Below are 17,712 nucleotides of genomic sequence, written 5' to 3' on the forward strand. Positions count from 1 at the left end.
TTCCATACATGCACTTTAAAGCACGTATGACTTTGGCCATCTGCTAATCTTTGGTTTCCTGTATTTACCAGAATGGCAAATGCACTCACGTCTGCCTTCTTCGCCTATTTTCTAATGTACACCTGTCTATTGTTTAATAGTGTGATATCTACCTACATATGTATCAATTACTCCTACAACATCTAACTGTTGTGGAACTTATAGGATTAAATATGAAACTGTGTGACGATTAAATGTGATTTTTAGAGAATTGTTTTTCATGTAAAGTTTTATCCAGTTAGTAACCACACATGTGAGCACAGACATTGTGGAAACGTGATGGAACCGCCCTCCAAGGTGAGTGCTTAAAAGGACTCGCTGAAGAATTAACATGAGACCAGTACATTGTCGGGTTGCTATTGGTGTGTTAAATGGTTTAAAGCTACCAGACAGCGTGGAGCAGTGGCTACACGGCTCAGTAATGGTTTGAAACTGAAGACCAGTTTATGTGCTGCGTGAGCGGAATACGTTACGAAATGGCTTAACTTCTTACAGATGAAATCCCGTTAAGTGAAAGTACAGGGTGCCAAATTCAAACAAATCTCATAATTAAAATTCCTCAAACATACAAGTACTATACACCATTTTAAAGATAAACTTGTTGTTAATCCCACCACAGTGTCCGATATCAAAAAGGCTTTACGATGAAAGCATACCATGCGATTATGTGAGGTCAGCACCTAGTCACAGAACAACACAGCCATTTTTCCAGCCAAAGAGAGTCACAAAAAGCAGAAATAGAGAAAATGAATCACTAACCTTTGATATTCATCAGATGACACTCATAGGACTTCATGTTACACAATACATGTATGTTTTGTTCATATTTATATCCAAAAATCTGTTTACATTGGCGCTTTATGTTCAGTAATGTTTTGCTTCCAAAACATCCGGTGATTTTGCAGAGAGCCACATCAATTTACAGAAATGTTGATAAATGTGTTATACATGGAATTAAAGATATACTTCTCCTTAATGCAACCGCTGTGTCAGATTTCAAAAAAGCTTTACGGAAAAAGCACACCATGCAGCGCTCAGACACCAAAACAAGCCATACAGATACAGATACCCGCCATGTTGTGGCGTCAACAGAAGTCAAAAATAGCATTATAAATGTTTGCTTACCTTTGATCTTCATCGGAATGCACTCCCAGGAATCCTAGTTCCACAATAAATGTTTGTTTTGTTCGATAATGTCCATAATTTATGTCCAAATACCTCCTTTTTGTTTGCGCGTTTAGTTCACAAATCAAAATTCATGAGGCGCAGGCACTTAGTCCAGACAAAGTCAAAAAAGTTATACTACAGTTCGTAGAAACATGTCAAACGATGTATAGAACCAATTTTTAGGATGTTTATATCATTAATCTTCAATAATGTTTCAAACTGACAATTCCTTTGTCTTTAGAAATGAAAAGGAACGCAGCTCGCTCTCACGGGCGCATGACTTAGCTCATGGCATTCTGCCAGATCTCTTAGTCAAACAGCTCTTATTCGTCCCCCTTCATAGTAGAAGCCTGAAACAAGGTTCTAAAGACAGCAGTCACAAAAAGCAGCAATAGAGATAAAATTAATCACTAACCTTTGATGATCTTCATCAGATGACACTCATAGGACTTCATGTTACACAATACATGTGTGTTTTGTTTGGTAAAGTTCATATTTATATTAAAAAATCTGAGTTTACGTTGGCGCGTTACATTCACTAGTTCCAAAAACATCAAGTGATTTTGCATAGCCACGTCGTTTCAACAGAAATACTCATCATAAATGTAGATAATACAAGTTATACACATGGAATTATAGATATACCTCTTCTTAATGCAACCGCTGTGTCAGATTTCAAAAAAACTTGATTGAAAAATAAACCATGCAATAATCTGAGACGGAGCTCAGAACAATAGCCAAATTAGCCGCCATGTTGGAGTCAACAGAAACCAGAAAATACATGATAAATGTTTCCTTACCTTTGATGAACTTCATCAGAATGCAGTCCTAGGAATCCCAGGCCCACAATAAATGCTTGATTTGTTCGATAATGTCCGTTGTTTATGTCCAATTAGCTAGTTTGGTTAGCAATTCCAAAGTCACAAAGCGCGTCCACTATAACGTGACGAAATGTCCAAAAGTTCCGTAACAGTCAGTAGAAACATGTCAAACGATTTATTGAATCAATCTTAAGAATGTTGTTAACATACATCTTGAATAACGTTCCAACCGGAGAATTACATTGACTTCAGTTGAGCGATGGAACGGAGCTGCCTCTCACGTGAACGCGCGTGTTCAATGCGTGGTCACCTCATGGCAGTGGTGAATCATTCCTGTCTCCTTCGGCCCCCCTTCACATTAGAGTCATCAGACAAAGTTCTATTGACTGTTGACATCTAGTGGAAGCCGTAGGAAGTGAGAACTCATCCATATCTCGCTGTAATTTCAATGGGAGCTTGGTTGAAAATCTAGCAGCCCCAGAAAAAATCCAAACAGGAAGTGGAACTTCTCAGGTTTTTGCCTGCCATATGAGTTCTGTTATACTCACAGACATAATTCAAACAGTTTTAGAAACTTTGAGTGTTTTCTATCCAATACTAATAATAATATGCATATATTAGCAACTATGACCGAGGAGCAGGCCGTTTACTCTGGGCACCTCTGTGCACCTTTCATCCAAGCTACTCAATACTGCCCCTGCAGCCATAAGAAGTTAAGGGTAAAAAATGACCCGCCACTATGTTTAACTGTGGAGAGAATCCCCTAAATTATATTTTTTCAATTTGAAATATGATGACTTTTCCTAGAGTGGCCCCCACCATTAGAAAAAGTGAAACATCGCCTTTGTTCATATTTCCATGAAAGCTGTACACCACCAGGGTACAAAGATTGTTTTAGGGGCATTTTTGACCGGGCAGTTAAAATCATTTATACACCACACACACACACACTGAGAAATTGAGATTGTGTGCTACTGATTGAACTCGCATAATTACGTTTTAGTTTTGTCTATGTGCAGCATCTCCCCTCCACAACCCCACACATGACTCAAGTTCACAGACAAAATGTAAAAAAAATCAAGACAAAATAAACATTTATTGAAAGCATTGTTTATTAATGGGGAATGCAGCCAGGCTGCAGATGAAGTGCTGCAGATGAGTCCCCCCAGTTCCCTCTTTGCTGAAGCTGTGAGTGCACGTTTCAGTGCCCTGCAGGTCGTAGTATAGATTTTTTTTTAGATGTCCAGGAGGAACAAGAGAACAATGAGGCGAGGCTACATGTAGTCTCTGGGATGCAGAGAGTGGAAGGGCGATTTTTCCATGCCACGATGCCACAAAGTCTATCACTTTTTCAAGAATGCTATGATTTGATTACCGCGAGTCAAGACCTGCAAGATGTGAGAGACAAACTAGCGGCCATAAGAGAGGTCTGGGAGAAGTGGGTGGAGCCTCTGCCATACCTCTACAACCCTGGACCTGAAGTAACAGTGGATGAGCAACTGGTTCCATTCAAAGGTAAAAAATTAATAATATCTGTAATATAAGATATTTTTCACTGTTTCGTATTGCTGTAATATAATTGAGTAATGTCTTTTTTCAAAAGGTCGCTGTCCTTTCCGGAAATATATGGCCAGCAAAGTATGGCATCAATATATGGGTGGCCTGTGACGCACAATCCAGCTACACTTGGAAGATGCAAGTCTACACAGGGAAGCCGACCAGTGGAGGCCTGGAGAAGAACCAGGGGATGCGGGTTGTGCTTTGATGTGACAGATGGACTGAGGGGGCACAATGTCATGTGTGCCAATTTCTTCACCTCTTATGAACTCAGCCAGCAGCTGCTGAAGAGGAAGATCGCCATGGTTGGCACAGTTAGAAAGAACAAGCCTGAGCTCCCCTCAGTACTACTCGCAATATGGGGAGAGAGGCCTTCTCATCAAAGTTTGCCATCACCACCAGTAGTTTTTTACCCCCAAAGAGGAATACGAATGTGGTCCATCTGAGCACACTGCACAAAATGGCTGAGATCAGTGATTGTGAGGACAGGAAGGAAGCCATCATCCTGGACTACAACCACAACAAAGGAAGCGTGGACAACCTGGACAAGGTGATTGGAACTTACAGCTGCAGAGGGGGATGACTGTCCGCTGGCCCCTGGTCGTCTTCCATAACATCATTGATGTGTACTCATAACAATGCCTTCGTGATATGGAACAAGATCAACCCTACCTGGATGCCTGATAAGTGGAACAAGAGGGTGTTCCTGGAGCAGCTGGGAAAGTCACTTGTAAACCCACACATTCAAAGAAGGCTGCGCCTTCCCCGCACAGCAGCGTCTGCAGCTCTTGTGAAAGCTGTTCAGGGGGTTGAATCTTGTCCTGATCCACCTGAGGCTGGGGCAGGGAAGAGGAGGAGATGCCCCCCCCAAGGGGGACTGTTAAACAAATACTATGTGCTGCACATGAGAGATTCATCTGCAAAGTCCATGCGCACACACTTGCATACTGTACTACATGTGCTAATTAGAGTTGATTGCTTTATGGTCACGTTTTTGTTTTGTATCGATCTTATTTTATTCTTATTTGTTGTTTATACACCTTGTGGGTGGGGGCAATGGTTTAAAAAATCGGAGAAGACTAGTATTTTGTAGTTGAAGTCATCATTGTACGGTATTTAAGAATATATCACTGTTGCCAAAAAAATGCAAGACTTGTTTCCCTTCAATAAAATGCATTCAAAACTTTCTCCACATTTCTGCTACTTTCTTAGGCCATACAAGTGCTATCTCGTGCTAAAAAAATTGTTTACACCTATGCAGTCCATTTTAGAAGTAATAATAAACCTCTACTTTAGTAAAGAAAACAATTATGACGGGTGTGTTGTAATAAATATTTGTCTTGTACACTGATTTAAATGCAGTCTTTCTGCATTGTAAAGAGGGAAAACCCAGATATTCACACAGTTTGCGATGAATGACAGGTTGTTTCTTCACGCAAGATAGATTTGAGGTTTAAAATTAAATTTTTAGAGGTTTAGTGAAAGCGGGTCATTTTTTACACTTAGGACAAGGGGAGTATACAGAATGTGGAGACTACAGAAGGGTTGGAGAGAGGCAAGCGGAGGACAGGTGCATGCATATTGCGCAAGAGACGGAGGCTAAGTTTAAGCTAATAACCCATCTCCCATTAGCAAAATATAAGGCTTATACTGCATTGAATGTATTACCAGAAAGCGGTAGGCTAGGACATCGTATCTATATGCCTTAATCAATCTTGAACAGGATTGTCTATTTCGGATGCAATTTGAATAGAATTGAGAGAATGATTGCGTGTGCACTGATTTAATGTAAAGATTATTTGAGTGATAGGCTGTTTTTAAAACGGCAGCTGCAATAAAATAAAATCTTTACAATTAAGGTGACCCATGAAAGCCAGATGGAGATGTGTAAATTACACACGCGTTCGGTCCTTATATTAATGTAGAATAGGCTATGCTGCAGCAAATGTAGGGCCATCCTGTCATAAGAAAAAAAGTTACCATGATAGGTCTACATGCATTTTGAACTGCACTCCGTACTGAGATGGGCTGTATGTCACCACCCTGAGCTTTGATTAATCATGCAGAGAGAAGGCAGTACAGTAGCCAGATTTAGACATCACATATAATTTAACAGTTCCATTTCACATCATGCTGTTCATATAAATAATTTATTTATCCTGGGAAAAGGGAGTGGTTTTGGTATAGTAAATATCAGGGTCCCGCCGTTCAACCCTAAGCAGAATAGATGATAATAAGAGTAAGAATAAGGAACGGAGTAGCAGCGGCAGATGACTGAAAGTTTGTGTACAGTCGTGGCCAAGTTTTGAGAATGACACAAATATAAATGTTCACAAAGTCTGCTGCCTCAGTTTGTATGATGGCAATTTGCATATACTCCAGAATGTTATGAAGAGTCATCAGATGAATTGCAATAAATTGCAAAGTCCCTCTTTGCCATGCAAATGAACTGAATCCCCCAAAAACATTTCCACTGCATTTCAGCCCTGCCACAAAAGGACCAGCTGACATCAGCCTTTTCCAGCATGATGGAGCACTTTGCCATAAGGCAAAAGTGATTACTAAGTAGCTCGGGGAACAGAACATCGATATTTTGGGTCCATGGCCAGGAAACTCCCCAGACCTTAACCTCTTTGCGCACAGATCCCTTTAGCGGGATCATTTCCCTAAACAACCGCTGAATTGCAGGGCGCCAAATTCAAAAATATTACAAAAAATATTTATAATCATGCAATCACAAGTGAAATATACCAAAACACAGCTTAGCTTGTTGTTAATCCACCTATCGTGTCAGATTTTGAAAATATGCTTTACAGAGAAAGAAATCCAAGCTTTTGTGAGTGTATCAATCAATGCTAGAACAGCTAGCCCCAAATTAGCATGGTCACGAAAGTCAGAAAAGCAATAAAATTAATTGCTTACCTTTGATAATCTTCAGGTGTTTGCACTCACGAGACTCCTAGTTACACAATAAATGTTATTTTTGTTCGATAAATATTACTTTTATAGCAGAAAACGCCATTTGGGTTGCGCGTTATGTTCAGAAAACTACAGCCTCGTTCCGGTGCTGAAAGGCAGAAGAAAATTCCCAAACGTATCAGATACAAAAATATTACTAAAAATATTTATAATCATGCAATCACAAGTGAAATATACCAAAACACAGCTTAGCTTGTTAATCCACCTATCGTGTCAGATTTTGAAAATATGCTTTGCAACGAAAGCAATCTAAGCTTTTGTGAGTGTATCAATCAATGCTAGAACAGTTAGCCTTATATTAGCTTGGTCACGAAAGTCAGAAAAGCAATAAAATGAATCGCTTACCTTTGATAATCTTCGGATGTTTGCACTCACGAGACTCCCAATTACACAACAAATGTTATTTTTGTTCTATGAATATTACTTTTATAACAAAAAACGCCATTTGGGTTGCGCGTTATGTTCAGAAAACTATAGCCTCGTTCCGTTCGACAAATTCCAAAAAGTATCCGTAATGGTCGTAGAAACATGTCAAATGTTTTTTATAATCAATCCTCAGGTTGTTTTTAACAAACATAATAGATAATATTTCAACCGGACCGTAACCTATTCAATAAGAGAGAAAGGGAAAATGGAGAGCTCCCCTATCACGTGCAGGAACTATTCAGAGGACACCTGACTACTTTTGAAAAATCTCGTTCATTTTTCAAAATAAAAGCCTGGTCACAGCCTGAGGAAGCAATTGGAAAAGGAATCTGGTTGATACCCCTTTAAATGGAAGAAAGACTGGCCAGGAAACACAGATAAAAAAAATAATAATAATAATAAATCACTTCCGGGTTGTATTTTCTCAGGTTTTCTCCTGCAGAATCAGTTTTGTTATACTCAGACAATACTTTGACAGTTTTGGAAACTTTGGAGTGTTTTCTATCCTAATCTGTAAATTATATGCATATTCTACGATCTGGACCTGAGAAATAGTCTGTTTACCGTGGGAACGTTATTAAAAATAAAAAAAAATAAAAATAAAGCTGACCCCTTGCGTCAGGAAGTTAATCCCATTGAGAACTTGTGGTCAATCCTCAAGAGGCGGGTGGACAAACAAAAACCCACAAATTCTGACAAACTCCAAGCATTGATTGTGCAAGAATGGGCTGCCATCAGTCAGGATGTGGCCCAGAAGTTAAATGACAGCATGCCAGGGCGGATTGCAGAGGTCTTGATAAAGAAGGGTCAACACTGCAAATATTGACTCTTTGCATCAACATCATGTAATTGTCAATAAAAGCCTTTGACACTTTTGAAATGCTTGTAATTATACTTCAGTATTCCATAGTAACATCTGACAAATATCTAAAGAAGCAGCAAACTTTGTGAAACTGAAGCAGCAAACTTTGTGAAAATTAATATTTGCGTCATTCTCAACTTTTGGCCACGACTGTATGTATGTGTGTGTGTATATATATATATATATATTACTACCGGTCAAAAGTTTGGGGTCACTTAGAAATGTCCTTGTTTTTGCAAGAAAAGCACATTTTTTCCATTAAAATAACATCAAATTGATCAGAAATAAAGTGTAGACATGTTGTAAATGACTATTGTAGCTGGAAACGGCAGCTTTATAAAAAATAAAAATAAACGAATATCTACAAAGGCCCATTATCAGCAACCATCAGTCCTGTTTTCCAATGGCACGTTGTTAGCTAATCCAAGTTTATAATTTTAAAAGGCTAATTTTGCAATCATGTTAGCACAGCTGAATGCTGTGGTTCTGATTTACAGAAGCAATACAACTGGCCTTCTTTAGACTAGTTGAGTATCTGGAGCATCAGCATTTGTGGGTTCAATTACAGGCTCAAAATTGCCAGAAACAAACAACTTTCTTCTGAAACTCGTTAGTCTATTCTTGTTCTGAGAAATGAAAGCTATTCCATGCGAGAAATTGCCAAGAAACTGAAGATCTTGTACTACTCCCTTAAAACTTCTTATGGCTGCAATCCCGCTACCGGGATCGATATGACAGTGAAAGTGCAGGGCGCCAAATTCAAACAACAGAAATCTCATAATTAAAATTCCTCAGACATTCATGTGTTTTATATCATTTTAAAGGTAATCTTGTTGTTAATCCCACCAAAGTGTCCGATTTCAAATATGCTTTTCAGCGAAAGCACTACAAACGATTATGTTAGGTCACCACAAAACCACAATAAGCACAGCCATTTTTCCAGCGAAATATAGCTTTCACAAAAACCAGAAATAGAGATAAAATTAATCACTAACCTTTGATTATCTTCATCAGATGACACTCATAGGACTTCATGTTACACAATACATGCATGTTTTATTTGATAAAGTTTATATTTATATAAAAAAATCTGAGTTTACATTGGCGCGTTAGAATCACTAGTTGCAAAAACATCAAGTGATTTTGCATAGCCACATCGTTTCAACAGAAATACTCATCATAAATGTAGATGATAATACAAGTTATACACATGGAATTATAGATATACCTCTCCTTAATGCAACCGCTGTGTCAGATTTAAAAAAAACTTTACGGAAAAATAAACCATGCAATAATCTGAGACGGAGCTCAGAACAATAGCCAAATTAGCTGCCATGTTGGACTCAACAGAAACCAGAAAATACATGATAAATGTTTCCTTACCTTTGATGAACTTCATCAGAATGCAGTCCTAGGAATCCCAGGTCCACAATAAATGCTTGATTTGTTCGATAATGTCCGTTATTTATGTCCAATTAGCTACTTTCGAATTGTTTACCAAATGCCCTAACCAAAGTCTCAAAGCGCGTCCACTATAACATGACGAAATGTCCAAAAGTTCCGTTACAGTCAGTAGAAACATGTCAAACGATGTACTGAATCAATCTTTAGAATGTTGTTAACATACATCTTGAATAACGTTCCAACCGGAGAATTACATCGACTTCAATTGACCGATGGAACGGAGCTCCCTCTCACATGAACGCGCCAGTTCAATGCGTGGGCACCTCATGGAAGTGATTACTCATTCCTGTCTCCTTCGGCCCCCATTCACATTAGAGTCATCAGACAAAGTTCTATTGACTGTTGACATCTAGTGGAAGCCGTAGGAAGTGAAAACCCATCCATATCTCTCTGTATTTTCAATGAGAGCTTGGTTGAAAATCTAGCACCCCCAGAAAATATCCAAACAGGAAGTGGAACTTCTCAGGTTTTTGCCTGCCATATGAGTTCTGTTATACTCACAGACATAATTCAAACAGTTTTAGAAACGTCAGAGTGTTTTCTATCCAATACTAATAATACTATGCATATATTAGCAACTATGACTGAGGAGCAGGCCGTTTACTCTGGGCACCTCTGTGCACCTTTCATCCAAGCTACTCAATACTGCCCCTTCAGCCATAAGAAGTTAACAGAACAGCGCAAACTGGCCCTAACCAGAATAGAAAGAGGGGGAGGCCCTGGTACACAACTGAGCAAGAGGACAAGTACAGTTTCTAGTTTGAGAAACAGACACCTCACAAGTCATCAACTGGCAGCTTCATTAAATAGTACCCGCAAAACACCTGTCTCAACGTCAACAGTGAAGAGGCGACTCCGGGATGCTGGCCTTCTAGACAGAGTTCCTCTGTCCAGGGTCTGTGAGCTTTTATTTTTATTGGCCAGTCTGAGATATGGCCTTTTCTTTGCAACTCTGCCAAGAAGGCCAGCATCTGATGTTGAGACTGGTGTTTTGCGGGTGCTATTTATTGAAGCTGCCAGTTGAGGACTTGTGCGGTGTCTGTTTCTCTTACTAGACACTAGTCCTCTTGCTCAATTTCAAAATTATTTTCATTACTTGTCCTCTTGCTCAATTGCAAAATGGTTTTCTAATGATCAATTAGCCTTTTAAAATTATAAACTTGGATTAGGTAACACAACGTGCCATTGGAACACAAAAATAATGGTTGCTGATAATGGGCCGATGTAGATATTCCATAAAAGAATCAGCCATTTTCAGATATAATAGTCATTTACAACATTAACAATGTCTACAATGTATTCTGATCCATTTGATGTTGTTTTAATGGACAAAAAATGTGCTTTTCTTTCAAGAACAAGGACATTTCTAAGTGACCCCGAACTCATGAACGGGTGTGTGTGTGTATGTATATTCAGTGCAACATAGGGTCAATGCAATGTAACTGTTTAGCAGTCTTATCTTATGGCTGAATCGTGGGGCGTGTTGGTGCGAGGCTACAATTCATTGGTTGATTTTGTTGTTGCTGCGGGCTGTGTACAGAGCACCACGTCGCTCAATCTCCCTTTTCCTCTCTGTCTCTCTCTCCAGGCTGTTCATCTAAGTCGTTCAAGCTGTACTCCCCCAAGGAGCCCGGCCCTAACGGCAGTGCCTTCCCCCCCTTCCACCCCGGCACCATGCTGGACAGAGATGTGGGGTAAGACACACACCTTCCACTTAGCTCATACTGTTAGTACTGTAGGTTGGTGCTATTAATACCTATATAATTATTATAATACATTTTGACTCTCGCCTGTCTGTCTCTGCAGGCCAACACCAATGTACCCCCCTTCATACCTAGAGCCTGGCATGGGGTGAGTACACCGACTGAGCATCCATAACAGATTCAACCCTCACCCCTCAGGCCTCCAAAAAGTGTTGGGGCAAAACTTTCAACCGGAAAATAAAGTTATGTACTGACCCTGCTCTGTCCTTTTGCAGGAGACCTACACCATACGGCAACCAGACAGACTACAGGATATTTGAGCTCAACAAGCGGCTACAGAACTGGACAGAGGTGAAAGCCCAACACACACACACAAACTCAATTATTCCGGTTGTCAGTCTTACTGTGCTCTTGTAAGACTCTGACAACTTGTGATGGCAGATTTATTAATTTATTGTGTGTTGTAGGACTGTGACAATCTCTGGTGGGATGCCTTCACCACAGAGTTCTTTGAAGATGATGCCATGCTGACCATCACCTTTTGTCTGGAGGACGGGCCCAAACGATACAGTAAGACACACTTAGACTTTCAGGGAGGCTTTAAAATGGGATCGTATAGATTTCACCCTGTTACACATTATGGTTACAATCTTTATTTTGCACAAGAGTATTAGGGCCAAGTGAAGAGGGAAATAATCTATGAATGGTGATTGGTGAGGGGATTTTGTGTGGAAAATCATATTTGGGAAAAAAAGTCTAAATATTATATTATAAAATATATAATATTTGGAGAATAAAGTCACTATCTCCAGAATAAAGTATTTCTTTAATAGGCTACAGCAGGATATTCTTCTCAGCCATAATCGCACTGACATGCGACTGCTGGGATTAGTATGGTACACAGGTGTATAGAATACATATTAGGAACTCTCATTCTTCACCCCTCCCCCTGTCAAGTATCAACCCTGCACTCGTCAAGTGTCACTCCTTCTCCTCAATCTTCCTTACCCATGCATTAGTCAAGACTCACTTCTCCTTCTCACCCTTGCACTCATTTATTCACAATGAGCTTTTACATTGGCCAAAAAAACATGCTAAGAGCTGACAACACATGGAGGTATAATATTTGGAAAATGTAGCTGCAATTAAGAAATACCATAATTTGCTATGATTAAATTGATTTCCATTACAAAGTTACTAGCTATGGATGTCGTAGGCACTCCAGTGGCTGCATAGGTCCACATGGGAAAATTGAAATGTGGTACGGAAGCAATCTTTCACCATTCAGTCATGCCTCCTGAATTCAAGCAATAAGACAGAGTTTACATTATTTTGTATTATAACTCCCGTCCAAATGTTGTGAATTATATATATATATATATTAATGTCAGTCACCAATCAACTCCCATTACTCTTAAGTTACTTCAACCAGTGAATGCTAATGTTTAGCTATGCAAGCTATTCTACCAGTCTGTCTTAAAGTATAACAATATCACCAATGTATGTTGTATTGGACATTTCAAACATTCCCAGCTAATGAGAAAACAGTCATGGTATTTAATTGAAGAGAATGAAGAAGATTTAACAAGGCAACCTTGAGGCTAATTTGTACGGGCGCCAACGGCAGATTGAGGGATCTTTACACCCCTACCCCAGTAGAGGTGCGTGGCCATTGAAACATAATTCCTTGAGGGACTATGTAAACACAACCTATTACAGTCTTAGAATTCTGGTACACCACCATAGCTTAATACAGCTAAATAACATGGGTTTGTTTAATCAATTAAAGAATTTCATGCCCATTTCAAACATATTTCCTAAATGTAAGCAAATGAATTGGGTATTACTAACTGATCCTGCTATGTAACTAGACCTACCCAATCTAGTTTAGGGGCTAGCTATGTAAATAAGAGCATAGCTAGCTAGCAAGCAAGTGAAGTTCTCTAGTTTGTGTATGTAAACGTATATAATTTCCCTAAACTATTCTTGCTAGTACCTTTTGAAATTAATATATCACCATGAGGATAAATGATCATTCCTAGCTGGCTCTTTAAGTGTACATGTATTTCGGCCAATAGTCATGGTCATTGTAATTTAAAAAGAAAGAATGTGGTGTAATGCAAGGGTGAGAACTGACTGATGCACAGATGAGAGCGATGAGGCAGGATTATACCTGACCAATGCAGGGGTGAGGATTGAGAAGGTGGGGTGATGCTGAACTAGTGCAGGGCTGATACTTGACTAGGGGAGGGGTGAGGTCTGAGGAGGAGGAATGATAAAATTCCTAATACACTATATATATACAAAAGTATGTGGACACCCCTTCAAATTAGTGGATTCGTCTATTTCAGCCACACTTGTTGCTGACAGGTGTATAAAATTGAGCACACAGCCATGCAATTTCCATAGACAAACATTGGCAGTAGAATGGCCTAACTGAAGAGCTCAGTGACTTTCAACCTGGCACCGTCATAGGATGCCACATTGCCAACAAGTCAGTTAGTCAAATTTCTGCCCTGCTAGAGCTTCCCCGTTCAACTGTAAGTGCTGTTATTGTGAAGTGAAAACGTGTAGGCGCAACAACAGCTCAGCCGCGAAGTGGTAAGCCACACAAGCTCACAGAACTGGATTGCTCAGTGCTGAAGCACACAGCGCGTAAAAATCATATGTCCTCGGTTGCAACACTCACTACAAACTGCCTCTGGAAGCAACATCTGCACAAGAACTGTTCGTTGGGAGCTTAATGAAATGGGTTTCCATGGCCGAGCAGCGACACACAAGCCTAAGATCACCATGCACAATGCCAAGTGTCGGCTGGAGTGGTGTAAAGCTCGCCGCCATTGGACTCTGGAGCAGTGGAAACGCGTTCTCTGGAGTGATGAATCACGCTTCACCATCTGGCAGTACGACGGACGAATATGGGTTTTGCGGCTGCCAGGAGAACGCTACCTGCACGAGTGCATAGTGCCAACTGTAAAGTTTGGTGGATGAGGAATAATGGTGTGGGGCTGTTTTTCATGGTATGAGCTAGGCCCCTTAGTTCCAGTGAAGGGAAAGCTTAACGCTACAGCAAACAATGATATTCTAGACGATTCTGTGCAATTTTGTTGTAACAGTTTGGGGAAGGCCCTTTCCTGTTTCAGCATGACAATACCCCCGTGCCCAAAACGAGGTCCGTAAAGAAAAGGTTTGTCGAGATTGGTGTGGAAGAACTTGACTGGCCTGCACAGAGCCCTGACCTCAACCCCATTGAACACCTTTGGGATGAATTGGAACACCAACTGCGAGCCAGGCCTAATCACCCAACATCACTGTTTGTGGCTGAATGGAAGCAACTCCCCGCAGAAATGTTCCGACATCTAGTGGAAAGCCTTCCCAGCAAAGTGGGGACTAACTCCATAGTAATGCCCATGATTTTGGAATGAGATGTTTGACGAGCAGGTGTCCACATACTTTTGGTCATATATTCTGTCGAATATTGTTGATTTCACTTTGCAATAGGCTCTCTCATCCAAGTCGGTGTGGTTCCTCCTTCTGAAAAGACCTTATCTGCGGCACAAGGTCCTAATACTTATAATAATATTATGTGCTAAAAGAGTAAGGTTTTCCTCGTTTCTAAAGCCAATTCCAAATTATAGTTTCACCGAATGATATATATAAACCTTGGATTGCTGATGCTATGTATTGGCTTTTGAGAGGCTTTGAAGCCACCTGTCGGCCATACTGGCACTCCCCAGTAGGATCAGTCTTCCATAGGAATGAATGGGATTCTACAGTGTTTCAATGAAATGTTTCAAGGACAAAATCACATGTATTTAAGGTTGTTTTTTTTGTAGTGGGGACAGTAACATTAGTAATAAAAAAAAGACACCTTAAGGAAAATTGTGATGCTTTTATGTTTTGCTTACATAATATAACTAAAATGTATTAAATATATTTCTATAGGTTCCAAATTATATATTTTTCCCAATGGTAGTTTTAGTTCCAAGATGGAGGCACGGTTGCTTCAACACAGCACCCCCTGTCAGTCATGTTGTGTGTGTATATATAAATCATTGGTTCCACCAGGTCATCTAACTCAGGCATTTCAACGGTAGTGCACAGCAACAGGGAGGCATGCAATTAACCAAATCGCCCACTTTAATCTTGAAATATAACTGCCACTTTATTCTCAATGTTTAATTTATTCTCGAACTGAAATTTCGAGTTCTAAATATTTTGACTTTATTATCAACATTGATATTTTATCTATGCAAAAATACTTGTTAGTACAAAACATTTTTTTTCACTCTTCGCTTATTCCTAATACTCGTCCGTAGTATTTTATACAAAGGAATGTCATTAAATTATTCCTCTCCCTAGCTATCGGCCGGACATTGATCCCACGGTACTTCCGGAGTATCTTTGAAGGGGGCGCCACTGAGCTGTTCTACACATTGAAACACCCTAAAGAGTCATTCCACAGTAACTTTGTGTCTCTAGACTGTGACCAGTGCACCATGGTTACACAGAACGGCAAGCCCATGTTCACACAGGTACGTAAATACACTTTCTCGTCCATTTGAACATACATATACTGTTGTACACATTTCATTCTCCATTTGCAAATACATATTTCATTCTCTATTTGCAAGCACACATTTAACTCTCAATTGCAAATACACATTGCGTTCTGCATTTCCAAATCCTCAAATGTCCCATTTAAAGTTCCACAACTCAACAAATCCAAACACTAATTTCAGTCCCCCCCACACACACACACAAACAATGCTTTATTTTTTCCTCTCTCGTCCTTTGTTTGACCTCTAACTTCTCTCCCCTCTAGGTGTGTGTGGAGGGTCGTTTATACCTGGAGTTCATGTTTGACGACATGATGAGGATCAAGACTTGGCACTTTAGCATCAGACAACACAGAGAGGTCTTGCCTCGTAGCATACTAGCTATGCACGTGAGTCACACTTTAAAAACTTTATTTGAATCCACAAATCACATTACAGTCCAAAAGGATTAATTTACATTTCAATGATCATTCACAATTAAAAGGTCACAGAAACAGTTATTGATTGCCGGTGTTACTGACCACCATTCAGTCATTGCTTCTCTGCTCTCCTCCCCCTCTTCCAAGGTGCAGGACCCTCAGATGCTGGACCAGCTGGCCAAAAACATCACAAGATGTGGTCTGTCCAACTCCACACTCAACTACCTTAGGGTAAGTCACGCCCAGTTAGTGCTTGAAGTAGAATGAAAAAGGTGGTTGTACTCACTTTAATTTGGCCATACCGGGGTTCCTACCGAGCTGGCGTTCTACTAGAGGTGCTGAAGTATTGGTAGTCTGACTGTCAATGTCTTTCTCTTTCCTCTAGCTGTGTGTGATCTTGGAGCCGATGCAGGAGTTGATGTCCAGACACAAGACCTACAGTCTGAGTCCCAGAGACTGTCTCAAGACCTGTCTCTTCCAAAAGTGGCAACGCATGGTGGCCCCACCAGGTAAACACACACAGTCATCACACTCTCTGTATACAGACAACACACTTATATGGTGAACCAAACTTGGGTGATGAGTAACCTGATCAAGACCTGAAGCCTAGGCTCTAACTCAGCAGCCTTACACTGTCATGTGGTGTGTCGATGAAAAGGATTTGAACTCTGTCAGAGACACACACACACTGCAGATCTCAGTAACACCTCTCCCCCTCTCATAATATACAGCTGAGCCGGCCAGACAAGCGCCCAACAAGCGGAGGAAAAGGAAGATGTCTGGCGGTAGCAACATGAGCGCTGGAGGAGGGAACAACAACAACAGCAAGAAGAAGAGTCCTGCTAACAACTTCCCCCTTTCCACACAGGTACCTGTAAGCATCCCATCTACATGACCTTGTGGGGAGCGGGGAACGATAGGGGTTTGGACCTGGGAACGATAGGGGTTTGGAGGTGGGGTGGGGAGAGAGTGACGGGGTGGGGTTGGGACAGGTAACATGGGGGAGTGTGGGGTCAGGAAAGATGGGGATGGGGGCTGGTATGATAAGGATATGAGTTCAAGGCAGGGTGGTTTGGGATAGGGGAATGCAGGATAGGGGTTGAGAGGAGGAAGGGTGGAGGTGGGGCATTTGGTCTTAAAATCAGAGTGGGGAAAGTAGGCTACGGGTATTGGGGGATAGTGCGAGTGTATATTATGCTTATGATACCAAAGACTCCCTGTCTGACGTGAGCCAGTGCTGGGCAGTACCTGGTCCTCTGGGGCCGCACTCTCATTCAGTAGGTAGACATTACACCTTACCGCTGGCCCAGGATCAGATACAATATCATCCCTCTAACTATTAAAGTTAGGAGTGGAGATATGCCAATCTGATCCTATATTGTGGTTAGGGATAGCGTCTACCTGGAGCGGGTGAGACATGCCGCTCAATCTGCTTTATCGTCATACAACCTTAAAAGCCGCATCTACCTGAGCCTATCAAAACATAGAATTCACAGGCAGCTGAGCAGCTATTGATTGAGTGAGCCAATGAGACCTGAGGTGGAATGAAAACCCCCATGATGCAGCACTCAAGAATTAGGGCTGCCCACCGCTGACCAACAGGGAAGGGCGATATTACCCAAATCCCTGGAACAGAGGCTGGCATTGGGCCTGTTGTAGATGTTGTTGAATATTTGGGCTGGGTGCCTGAAACCCAGAGTTATGTCTGATTGTGAG

General features: G+C 40.8%; 1 protein-coding gene across 6 annotated transcripts in view; it reads left to right on the forward strand.

Annotated features, from left to right (window-relative positions):
- Nucleotides 1–17,712, forward strand: part of LOC139570633 (LIM domain-binding protein 1-like) — a 60,077-nt gene that overhangs the window by 37,981 nt on the left and 4,384 nt on the right. For 3 of the 6 annotated variants that reach the window (XM_071392667.1, XM_071392672.1, XM_071392671.1), the window contains 9 exons: nt 10,904–11,009; nt 11,122–11,166; nt 11,294–11,369; nt 11,486–11,588; nt 15,381–15,553; nt 15,844–15,966; nt 16,144–16,227; nt 16,382–16,505; nt 16,728–16,870. In XM_071392667.1, coding sequence (XP_071248768.1) covers nt 10,904–11,009; nt 11,122–11,166; nt 11,294–11,369; nt 11,486–11,588; nt 15,381–15,553; nt 15,844–15,966; nt 16,144–16,227; nt 16,382–16,505; nt 16,728–16,870 — 977 coding nt within the window. The remainder of the gene's footprint in view (nt 1–10,903; nt 11,010–11,121; nt 11,167–11,293; nt 11,370–11,485; nt 11,589–15,380; nt 15,554–15,843; nt 15,967–16,143; nt 16,228–16,381; nt 16,506–16,727; nt 16,871–17,712) is intronic. The other 3 variants (XM_071392669.1, XM_071392673.1, XM_071392668.1) reach the window with 2 other exon arrangements.

This window comes from Salvelinus alpinus, chromosome 3 (genome assembly GCF_045679555.1).
Source record: "Salvelinus alpinus chromosome 3, SLU_Salpinus.1, whole genome shotgun sequence".
Classification (NCBI taxonomy): domain Eukaryota; kingdom Metazoa; phylum Chordata; class Actinopteri; order Salmoniformes; family Salmonidae; genus Salvelinus; species Salvelinus alpinus.